Here is a 12,074-nt window from a genome sequence, read left to right on the forward strand (position 1 = left end):
GCATTAATATTGAAGAATCTGATTAAATGTGAAGCATGGCTAGGATGGCTTTTTTTCATCTTTTAATGGAAAGATAAAGAACCTGCAAACCTGAGCAGATTTCTTCTGAAACATTAACTGTAATTTTCAAAACTCTTGTAGTAGTTTTGATGTACTCTTGACTTTTCCAAGTACATCTACATTCCAAGTATACTGCAATTGAAGTAAAACACAGGAAGTAACGATATAGTTGTTTATTTTGAACATAAACAGGGAAGATTTTTTGAATACAAGAATAGAAATAGAACTCTAGAGAAAAACATTCCAGTGTTTTGTGGTTCTTTGTAGAGTATAAAGAATAGAAATAATGCTGCCCATAATATATTCATCTAGGTCATAAATTTTATGGCGCACAAACTCAGATGAAAGGATACATTACAGATGGTTATATCATAAACCTAACTTCAAGAAACCTACCAAGCAGATGCTGTACTTTTTGTGATCTGGTAAAAAAGCCTGCAAATCTTAAATCACTTTAACACTGTATAAAATGTATATTCGGGTGAGTATGTAAGATATTTGCAAACCACAACATAATGGATGGCTTATATGTATCTCTAAAATGTTTTTTCTGGTTTATAAAAAAATGTTTACAACAAAATAGCTAGAGCGATCAAACCAACTTAATCCCAGTAAGGGGAACTGATGTCAAGTCTAGTACATTTTTACTCTTCTCTGGCAGCTCTTTAAATTTTCACTGATATGGACAGGCATTTTTTGCAACCACATAGAGCTAAATTATAGAACTGGTTGTACTAAGCATGCTTCCTAGACCAAGAGCATCACGTAGGAACTTAACAGAGATGCGTATTTTCATCTTATGCTTGATATGTTGATAATATGTTTTGCTCTTGGAGGAAGCAATTTCCAGTGCCCTTTTGGAAAACAATCAGATACAACAGCAACGTTTTAAATTGGGGTTCTGGTAAGTAAATACAGATATCACAAAATAAGTCTGTGAGTAATAGAAATTAACTATTACCAGTTTTTATTCACCAATCTTTAACATATATATAACACAATATTACATTCTCTACAATATTGTCTTCATTAAAACCACAGGGGGAAAAAATGTGACTGCGTCTTAACAAGTAAAATTTTTAAAAAGCTGACCTTTTGACAGAGCATAGATTTAATCACCGCCTTTACATCAAATATATCTTGGCAGTTTTATCAGCATATTAATATTCACAATTATAGTAGAGACAAAATCATTTTAAGTAAGAATCAATATTTTGCTGAATATCTACTGCCATAATCTGGCGATGGACTTTTTTTTTCTCAACGATACTTATTTCTGTTATAGTTACTTTTAGAATTCACAAGCTTTTACTTGTTTTGTCCTACTAGTGACTAGAGAGACAGCCATTCATGATCTTTGTATGATAGATGTAGAACTGGTTCTTAAGTTTGGTTGCATATTAGAATCATTTGAGAAGCTTTAAACTCTTACAGATTATTCCAGTGTGCAGCCAAAGTTGAGAACTGCCTTAAAAACAAGATTTCAGCAACCGGTTTCTCACCCCAAATGCTACAGTAGTTTTAGAAGCATTTAAGTTTGAACATAATGCTGGATTTGACCAACTGTGGTGTCATTCTGGATCTCCTAGTGTCAACTGCTCTGGAGAAATCTAAGTTGCCTCTTGTCTGTCAGTGCTTACTATCAAGATTACTACTAGAGTTCTTATTGAGAGAAATGATTCTTCACAAAAATGAACCTGCTTTGATAATGCATTCAGTTTCTTGGGACTTTTAAGGCACTAAAAACCCTTTGGAGACATCTTAAACCCCCACATTAGTGATTCTCAACCCAGGTTGCACCTTAGAAACTTTTTAGCTACAATGCTGAGATCCTATCCTCAATCCATTAGATCAGAATCTCTGGTTGCATGGGGGTCTTTCAATATTTCTTAAAGTTCCATAGGTGAGGATTTGATAATAGACTGCCAATTTCTTAAATCAATAGCCTGTATTTGCTTTCATTTTACTTGAGATTTTTGTATGACAAAGTTCTACTCCTAAGGCTTCTGAATTTCACCCCTAATAAAATCAGGGGGGAAGGAATCCAAAGAATATTCAGAAAGTCAAGGCTTCAAGCATGGGCACATCTACTTTGAAAAAAAGGTATAAATTAAAGCCAAGCATAGGATACCAGCTCTAATAGTTAAGTTTTAACTATCTGACTGAAGGTCACTTCCAGCTGTGAAGCACAAATAAACTAGTCCCCAACTAAAAGTTAACATCTTTAAATTCTTTCTCAAGTGCTCAGCTTGAAATAAATTCAGGGCCCCCACCCACCAGACCTAGTGAATCAGAATCTCCAGAGGAGCTAGAGAAACCACATGCTTAACAAACTTCAGGTGATTCTATACTGTTGGCAGATATTAAAAGAAGAGTTAAGAAATTTTGGAGATGGTATAAAGATAGTAGTTAACTCCTTCATGCTTAATTAGAAACCTGTTATTTTCTCATGACTCGCTGGGATTACTTTTGTTAAACAGTACTAATATATGGCAAAATATCAGATTCAAAATCATCTCTGCTCAGATTGTGTTCTCTTTTGCCAGTGATATTCCATTTGGAACCAGGAGGGGGAAAAGAAAGTGATCAGTATCATTTCATAGTTCAGTTTTAAGTTTCTCATATAAGTCCTCTTGGTCAATCATGTCTGTGTGCCCATTCCAGCGATGATAAGCAAGGAGAGCGGCATTGTGGGCTGCAATGGCACTCATCTCCATGGCACTTGCTGCACACTCTATGCCATTGAGGTAGTAAAGTCTATCGTGGAGTATGATGGAGGGGCATTTCTCTGGAGGCTTATAGCGAGGATATGCAAGCCATGGCTGCTTCACAGCATAATCATAAGACAAAAAGAGCTTTAATATTTGTTCTTTAGTGAGGATTTCTTGAGAAAAGATCTTCCAAACATGCGCCCTTTCTGTTGATGGTTGAGGATTATCATTTTCTGTTACAGAGGACACAATCCCAATGCTATTAATGAACAAATCTGAATTATCAGTGGTTAAGATTGTACTGAGATCAAATTTGTCTAAGGCTCTAGAGCTAAAAAGAGTTGAATTCAGTTGCCCCTTAATTAAAGTTGTCACTATATGTTGGTAGTACTGATGGAATTCCTCAATTGGAGGATCAAAGTTGAGAAAAGTTATGTTGGACATTTTTCGATTCAATGGAGTGGCCACCAAGACGATATCATAGAAGTCTGAACGTGTCTCAGATCCAATTTGGTAGACCACTTCATACATCTTTGTGGGATTTCCTAGAGGAAAGAAGCATTCATGTTAGTCTTTCTAGCACACTATACTTTATACCTTCCAAAAATAATTATGTTAATAGTTTATAAAGTAGAAAATAGTTAAGGTATAATTCTAAGGAATTAAAAAGACTTTTAGGGGCACGGGGGTGGCTCAGTCAGTTAAGTGTCTGACTCTTGAATACCTTGTCAGGAAGTAAAAAATACGGAATTTTTACTTTTAAGAATGAGATTATTCTTTAATTCCAAGGAGACATGCCACTGTACTTGAGTGCATTTGGGAATATTTCTATGTGGCACAACATACACACAATTTATAATTCCATCATTTGGAAATGAGTACAAGATGACAGAAGAGTGGTTTTTCTCCCTGAGCAATTATTTTCTAGAGGGGAAATCAGGAACAATAAAATAGAATTTCAGGCTCACCTGTCCACTTGGTCCTTGTTTTCTCCTCTATGTACATTACTGAGCCAGTTATAAGGTTGCTTTTGGATGCACGAAGGAGCCCTGAGCAAACAAGTTTATTTCCACCTTCTACTGCCCAAAGGCCAGAATCCGCACAGGACATTGATACTGCCCCTGTCAGTGGTAGGAAAAAAAAAAAATGTATTTTAATTCTGACTCTGTAAAAGTCCCTCTACCTACTTTCTCTTCCCAATTCAGGTGAGTTCTACTCCAAATGTCTCCAGACATTGCCAAATAGCCCCTGAGGGCAAAATCTCTATGAAAGCTAAGGACTCTCTCCCCCTAAAAATGCACAGATCTACATATACACAATTTTGCCAACAATGTCTGAGGTTTCAGAAAAAGGTAAGTCTTCTCTAATTCATAGCCTAAAGTAAGGAGTCACCATACATCAGGTAAGCCCTTTTGTGAGCTAATATCCATAATATTCCAAGCCTGGGCTTACCCACAAAGCCATTGATGTTCATGCTTTGGCCATAATTGACCCTCATGACAGGAGCAACAATTTCATTGAGGAATTTCTCAGAGAAGCCTGCTTTCTGCAAGGTTTCAAGAAGTGTTCGGTTAAGCATTCCAAGGAATTCGTCCCCTCCAAGAGAATGTAGTAACTTTTCTACGCTACTGAAGGCATAGTCATGAGACTGGTAGCGGTAGATCCTTTTGAAAAGAAGAGGAATAGCCATTAAACACCAAACAAGATGGGAAGGGAAATTGCATCATAAGATTCAAACTTTTCATATCTCCTTCTACTGAACTTCTACCTATCATGTAAGATGCACCTCAGTCACCATCTTCCCTGGGTATCCCAGAAGTTCTTATCCCCATCCCTACTCCCACCTCTGGAAGTACACTGTCCTTGTGTACTCTTCTGCATTAATAAGGTCACTGCGAGCACTTTTAAAGAAGTGGGTATGTCATATGTCTCCTTCAACTTTTTATCTTCCAGCAGCAGTTAAACATTTCTAAAATTAAACTTTATCTTTCCACCAGGCTTGATCCTCTCCACCCACCCCCTATCCCAGCCAAAATGTAGGCTGGGATGTTAGTTCACTGCTAACATCCCACAAGTCATCCTCAGTTCATTTAATTCCAAATTTAAATATTTTCACTTCTGCTTCTCCCATCAAAAAAGAAAACCTTTCCAGTCTTCCCAACATCTCTCTTCATTCTCATTTCCCTGATCTTAACTCAGGATTTATATTCAGACTACCAAGCTGAATAACTGATCTACCTACCTGCTTCCAGTTTTGTTTCTTTGAAACGTTTATGAATCTCTCAGAAACCTAAAACACATCTTTTGTCATCAGCTTATGCAAAAAACAACTTGTGGGGTGCCTGGGTGGCTCAGTTGGTTAAGCATTCGTCTTTAGCTCAGGTCACAAACTCGCAGTTTGTGGGTCCAAGCCCCACTTCAGGCTCTGTGCTGACAGCTCAGAGCCTGGAGCCTGCTTCAGATTCTGTGTCTCCCTCTCTGGTCCTCCCCCGCTTGTACTCTGTCTCTTTCTCTCATAAATAAAGATTTAAAATTTTTTTAACTTCTTACTGCTGCTTAGTAAATAAACTCCTGACCAAAAAAAAGGAATGGATTTTAGAGCCAAATTCATCAAGTCTAACTGCCTTTGCTCTAACTGCAGACAGAGAAACAAGTAAAAGAACTCTGAAAGTCTCATGACAAGTAGAAGGCTCAAGCACAAGCTGCCCCCTGTGCCCTCAACCACACACTTACCCTCCACTGAACAAACCTGACCCATTCACTGATACCTGAAAATGCTCTGCATGTTGCTCCAACACTACATTAGCTCTTCTCTCCAACCAGAACACACTTCTTTCAGCTTGAACCCCACCTGCTCTGCAAAGTTTTGCCCAACTTCCCAGTTCACAGTACCCATGCCACTCATTCAGCACTATTACTTAATTTTTAGAAAATCCCACCTGATATTTTCTTGAACTTCACGGACTTAAAAGAATATCCACATAAATTAGTTGATGCTGACTTCAAAATGTTATTTTTCAAGTGAAAAAATGAGAAAAGTTATTTTTCAAGTGATACAAAAATGAGAAAGACCGGATTCCTCTCCCTCAAGGAGCTTACAGTTAGGTATAGGTAATAAGGCATATGCACAGATAAGTAATGAAACAAAGGAGGAAATAGGTGCCAAAGAAAGAGCTCTCTCAGTGATCCCAGGAGGAGAATTTTTACAATTTTCTTCTCTCAAAGTTGTAAAGTTTTTGAGCAGGGAAATGTCACATCCATTTCAGTATTACCTCCTATCTACCAGTGAGTATAGTATATAAAACATTGAATACATTTTTGTGGGAAAAATTGATACCAGTGCCCAAACTGAGGAACAACTCACTCCTTCCAACCATATCAATCCCTAGGAACTTAAAAAAAATAGAGGGTGAAAACACTGAGTTCTCATTTGACAAAACAGACTGAGAGAAAAAGGGATTCTCAATAAGATTTAACAGCTACTTACTCATCAGAAACCATGAAGGCCAGAAAGTAGTGGGTCAAGGTGTTGGTAAGGCTGGTTCCTTCTGGAATTTCTGATGGAAGATTCCATTTTCTTGCCTTTTTCAGTTTCTATAAACCACCTGCATTCCTTGGCTTGTGACATCTTCCTAGCATCATTCCAACCTCTTGTTTCCATCATCACATTTCCTACTACTCTGATCCCCCTGCTTCCCTCTTACAAGGACTCTTGTGATTACACTAGGCCCACTTAAATAAGTGAGAATGATCTCCCCATTTCAAGATCCCCAACGAAATCATTTCTGCAAAGTCCCTTTTATCATGAAAGGTAACACATTCACAGATTCCAGGGATTAGGGTATAGACATCTTGCAGGGGCAGGGAGGCATTATTCAGCCTACCACAGGGGGCTACTCCATTGATACAAACAAGAGTTAATAGTGCCTTGCATCAAAGTGTAGCAGTGATGTTAGTGAGAAGTGGTGGAATTCTACATACATTTTAAAAACTGATAGGATTAGGGGACCTGGGTGGCTCAGTCAGTTGAGTGTCTTGACTTCAGCTCAGGTCATGATCTTGTAGTTCACGGGTTCAAGCCCCACATTGGGCTCGCTGCTGTCAGCAGAGCCCACTTTGGATCCTCTGTCCCCCTCTCTTATGCCCCTACCCCACCTGCTCACTCTCTCTCAAAAAATAAACATTAAAAAAAATTAATAAAATTTAAAAACTGATAGGATTAAAGACAGACTGGATTTGGGAAAGGAGAGAGAGAAAAGAGTAAAACATTCAAAATATTTGTTAGGAGTAAGTGAAAGGATCAGTCTCAGATCAAGAAATGTTAAGGGGCACCTGGGTAGCTCAGTCAGTTATGCATCTGACTCTTGATTTCCCCTCAGGTCACGATCTCCCAGTGTCTGAGATTGAGCCCCACGTTGGGCTCTGTGCTCTCCCTCTCTCAAAAAGTAAACATGTTCTTGATTTATTGGAAGAAACAAATGTAGGATGCATGGCCCTTTGAACAACATAAGGATCAGTGCTATATATTTGATGTGTAAGCAAATACTAAAGACCAGAGAGAGGCAGTAATTCAAGGAAGTTTGGTAATTGTTTTCTAAATTTGAAAATAGTAGGGGTGCCTGGCTGGCTCAGTCCATAGATGATGTGACTTGATCTCTGGGGTCAGGAGTTAGGGCCCCACACTGGGTGTAGAGTTTACTTAAACAACAACAAAAAAGTATAATCTATGTATCCCATCACTGGGTCTTTTTCACAGTACTATAATATCCAGAATTCACTTTAAAAGTGATTTCTTAATTTCTCCCAGGGCAATTTTCTACATGCCAAGCAAGCCACTGGTAAGAAAACTAACAGATATAGGCAGGTCTGCATCTGGTGCCATCTGAACTTGATTTTCCTGTAGAGCATGCAGCAACATGCCACCTACCTTCTCTACAAAGTTACTGGCTATTTCCACCCAAGTCCTATATATTTTCTTAGTTACTGGTTTATTGCTTGTCTCTCTACTAGAACGTATATTCTTTGAGGACAGGGATGTGTTCTAGGTTCTACATCCACAGGATCCAGAATAGTGCCTGGCACATAATTAGGCAGTCAATATTTGGTGAATGAATGAAAGATTACTACTTTAAAATAATCTGCACTGTAGCTGACCTTAATGTGCCCACTGGAAAGGTGTTCAAGGAATCATCCCAACAGTGATGTTTAGAAAGAGAAATCCCCAGGGTGCCTGGGTGGCTCAGTCGGTTGAGCTTCCGACTTCGGCTCAGGTCATGATCTCGCAGTCTGTGAGTTTGAGCCCTGCGTGGGGCTCTGTGCTGACAGCTCAGAGCCTGGAGCTGCTTCAGATTCCGTATCTCCCTCTCTCTCTGCCCCTCCCCCATTCATGTTCTGTCTCAAAAATAAACACTAAAGGAAGAAAGAAATCCCCAACTACCCTAAGTTAAAAAGCTAGAGTGTGTTTATCCTACTCAACCCTTAAATCTGTCCTTGTCAGTACTTAATCATATGACATGTAATTTTACCTTTTTTAACAATTAATTTTACTACATTGAAACATTCATAGTAATGAAATATCCTTAGCACTTACAAGCTGAATTTCTCCAGCATCTAAAATTGTCAACAAGCGTAAAAATTAGCACAGGCCAATGGCCTTGGGAAAAGTAAAAAAGAAAAAAAGGCTGCGTCTTTCAAAGTTAGACCAGTTATTTTATTTTTCCTAATTACCAAAACAATATACACAGAAAAGTTTGAAAATACAGAAACACTTAAGAAAAAGTGGAGGGGCACCTGCGTGGCTCAGTGGGTTAAGCGTCCGACTTCGGCTCAGGTCATGATCTCGTGGTTCAGGAGTTCGAGCCCCGCATCGGGTTCTGTGCTGATAGCTCAGAGCCTGGAGCCTGCTTCAGATTCTGTGTCTCCCTCTCTCTCTGCCCCTCCCCTATTTGTGCCGTCTCTCTCTCTCAAATATAAATAAAAATATTTTTAAAAGGGGGGGGGTGGGGAGTGCCACCTGTATTCTCACTACCTGAAACAGTGCTGGAATTTTTAAATTCTTGGGGCACACAGCTGATACTCTGCCTCAGGCTACTGGCTCACTGAAACATCATGTCACAATTAAAGTTCATTTAAGTTTTGTGGTCCTTTCTACCAGCTCTTTCACACATTACCTCATTCATCCATACAATGTCAGCACAGTGCAGAGATTAAGTGTGAGAACTCTGGAGCCAGAATGCCTGGGTAGGAACTCCAGTTCCACCACTCACTAGGTGAGTGTACTTGCACACTTGAAACCTCTGTGCCTCCACCTTCCATATCTGTAAGAAGCTAATAACTATACCTGAGAGAGGTGTCATAAGAATTCAAAGCATTAACATTTGTAGAGGATTTAAGAGTGTGTGGCAGAACTAAGTAAGTATTTGCAAAATACAGTCAGAAGCAAAAATTACTCTCTTAATTTTCAAGTGGATAAACAGTCTGCATACTTTATATAAACCATTTGTCTAACAATCTTACAAACAGACCTTAAAATTAGGTAGAGAACTGTTTCAAGAAATTAGAATTTCTAAAGACCATCTAACTAAAAGGTCTTAGGTTAAATGGAAGGGGAAAAAATTACCTCATAAACTTGTCCAATATATCCTCTACCCACATGTGCATTCGGAGGGACTGAAATCCATAGTGCCAAATTAGTTTAATCATGTTAATTATGAACCAGCTGCTCTCCTCAAACACCAGAGTCTCTCCATTATACACCCCCATTAGGCCACCAAAGCCCTGAACAGTAGACAGACCTGCAAAAACAGAAAGGGTTGGCTAAGTCAGTGGTTTCTGTGTTGACCAAAAGAAAGAAGGTAATCTGAAGCTATCAGGGATACTCTGAAGTCAGTGAATTCCAGGTTTCCCCCAGTTCTCAGAAAACATATTAAAGGAGCTCTATCTTTAGAACAGCATGTAATACACTGCTCATTCATTATACTGTCCAAAAGCAGATATCTAAACGATGGGTCAGATGGTCATGCAGATATGTCAAAATTAGACTGGCTATTTTTAGTTGCAAAAGACTAAAAAGTGAAAGGAAAATGCCAGAATACCAACTGAATTCAACTTCCAAACAAATGTTAGACAGGAGTATGACCAGCATTAGTTGCTCCTGGCATACATTTGTCCTCAGTAAGGAAAGAGACCACAGGAGATGTGGAAGGCAGCAAAGGGAAAGGAGGCATCCCCATTCCTGTGCAAATCCTATTTTGCATAATTGGGTATTTCAAATAACTAAAAGGAGGTATAAATTACACAATATTCCCTGAGCAAAGGGCCTGCAGAGGCCTGCTAGCCTTTCCTCACAACCTGTCTAGCTCCTCTGGTGGCAGGGAAGTAGTCATATGTTCCAGGTTCTAGGCACACGTCTGCACCCATGCCTGTGTGAGTGACTTTAAGCCAGACATTTCAAACTTTGGGCCTCATTTCCCCAGCTGTAAAATGAGTACACAAGGTTTCTACGGACTCAAACCATTCTTTGATTCTTCAGCTTGAACCCAGAGGTTTAAGAACTGAGAACAGCAACCATCCCCACCCCACCCTACCCCCAACCCCCGCCCCCGCCCAATGGCTGTAATTCCAGATAACTGAAGATACAGATAACTAGTGTCCCATTACGGGGAAAGTGGCTCCTAACTAAGCTTGTACTTGTACTAATTGCTAGCAGCAAAGTGAGGAAAATAGTTTTGCCAACTTCTCTGTAAAAAACAATTAACTAAGCAGAAAAACTTCAGATCCCTATCTGATAAAAATATCCATGGATGGTCACACAGAAATCCACTTAGCTCTTAAGACCAAATGACATACCCAGGTCCTTGACAAAACGCTTCATGTGCAGATTTAAAGGATGGATGACAGAACCTCCTGCCTCGTATTCTTGCCCTCGCACAGTCATGGTGGCCAGGCGGCCTCCCACCTCTCCTCTTTCAAACAGGTCAATCTTCACATCTTTCCCAAATTTCTGCCGCAGATAATAGGCTGCTGAAGTGCCACCAATTCCAGCTCCAATAATTGCTATGGGTGGGGAAAAAAAAAAAGGAACAGTTTCTTTCCCTCTCACCCAGCTATGTGGGTTTTGTTTTTGAATAACAGATGTTACTTAAGGCTATAATCACCAATTTAGGGAAGCTGGGCACGGGAGGCAAGTCACAGTTGCTGTGAAGCTAAAACTCTGTGAATCTAGGCAGACGCTGCCCACCCCCCCGCCCCGACAAAAGTGGTATTACATTCACGTGCAAATGGACATTAGAATTTTTTTTTTTTTTTTTTGCCAGATCCCCAAGGGTTCTCACAGTTCTTTGTCAAGGCACCACTGGATCTGCACACCCTTCTTTGTGTCCAGCGCATGGGAACAGAGGAGGTGGGCCTTTCCAGCACGTATTTCCAATAAAGTGGCCGCCATTTTTACTAAGATTTGTTCTGTCTCATTAATATAGATAGGTTAATGTTCCCACAAAACAAAGCTTTACCGGGAATAAAAAAAGCAAAACAAACGCAGCAAAAACCATGAATGAAACTTTAGAGTGGATTATTGCCGCTGTGTAGTAGTCCTAGATAGGGAAATTGTGCAAGCTAGGGCCTCTAGGAGCAGGCCCACCTCGGCAAAGCAGGTGATGGAAATGGGGTTCCAGTTCAGCCTATCAAGGGAAGCAAACAGGGTCAGCTTGTTGGCACTGCTCGGTGTGCTACGGCCGCGTGCGCCTGTCATCTGCACAGCGAGGTGGCTCGTAGTTCCAGAACAAACCAGAAGACTGGCCTCCCAAAGATGAAGCAAGGGAATGAGGAGAGGGGCCTCCCCCTCCCCAGCCCCCAGGCCTCCAGAACAAGGGGCTGCAGGGACGCCTGGCTGCCCTCCGCCCACCCCAAGGCCCCCTCCATGGCCCGTTCCCCAAGTGGGCACATCGACACGCCCGGGAAGACGCGGTCCCTGGGGCATCGACAGTGGCGAGCCGAGAAGACTATGACCTCCGAGAAGGATTCGGAGCGCGTGGCCTGGCGGGCTTCGCAGCCGACGGGCCTGGTGCACTGCGCAGCGGCCGCCCGGCGCCGGGCGCGCTCCAGCAACCCTCCCGCGCCGCCCCACCCCTCACCTACCGATCTTCTCCGGCGGGGCCCGCAGCTCGGCACTCCCAGGGCACCCCCAGCTGCCTATCAGCAGCCACAGCCCCAGAAGCGACGAGCCGAGCTGCCCAGCCGTGCGCCCCATGGCCACCGGAGCGCAGCAGTCAGCTCCGAGCGTCCCACCGTCGGCCAGTTGCTGCG

The 12,074-nt window shown here is 41.2% G+C and overlaps 1 protein-coding gene across 1 annotated transcript; it reads right to left on the minus strand.

Annotated features, from left to right (window-relative positions):
- Positions 1-218: 218 nt before the first annotated feature.
- PCYOX1 (prenylcysteine oxidase 1) lies at positions 219-12,074 on the minus strand. The gene is made up of 6 exons (XM_060659190.2): positions 11,907-12,074; positions 10,620-10,826; positions 9,391-9,565; positions 4,224-4,435; positions 3,740-3,892; positions 219-3,316 (listed from the first exon to the last, which is right to left on the minus strand). The coding sequence occupies exons 1-6, from the start codon at positions 12,016-12,018 to the stop codon at positions 2,658-2,660; spliced, it is 1,518 nt and encodes a 505-aa protein (XP_060515173.1). The 5' UTR covers positions 12,019-12,074; the 3' UTR covers positions 219-2,657.

The sequence above is a fragment of the Panthera onca genome, chromosome A3 (genome assembly GCF_046562875.1).
Source record: "Panthera onca isolate mPanOnc1 chromosome A3, mPanOnc1 haplotype 2, whole genome shotgun sequence".
Taxonomy (NCBI): Eukaryota; Metazoa; Chordata; class Mammalia; order Carnivora; family Felidae; genus Panthera; species Panthera onca.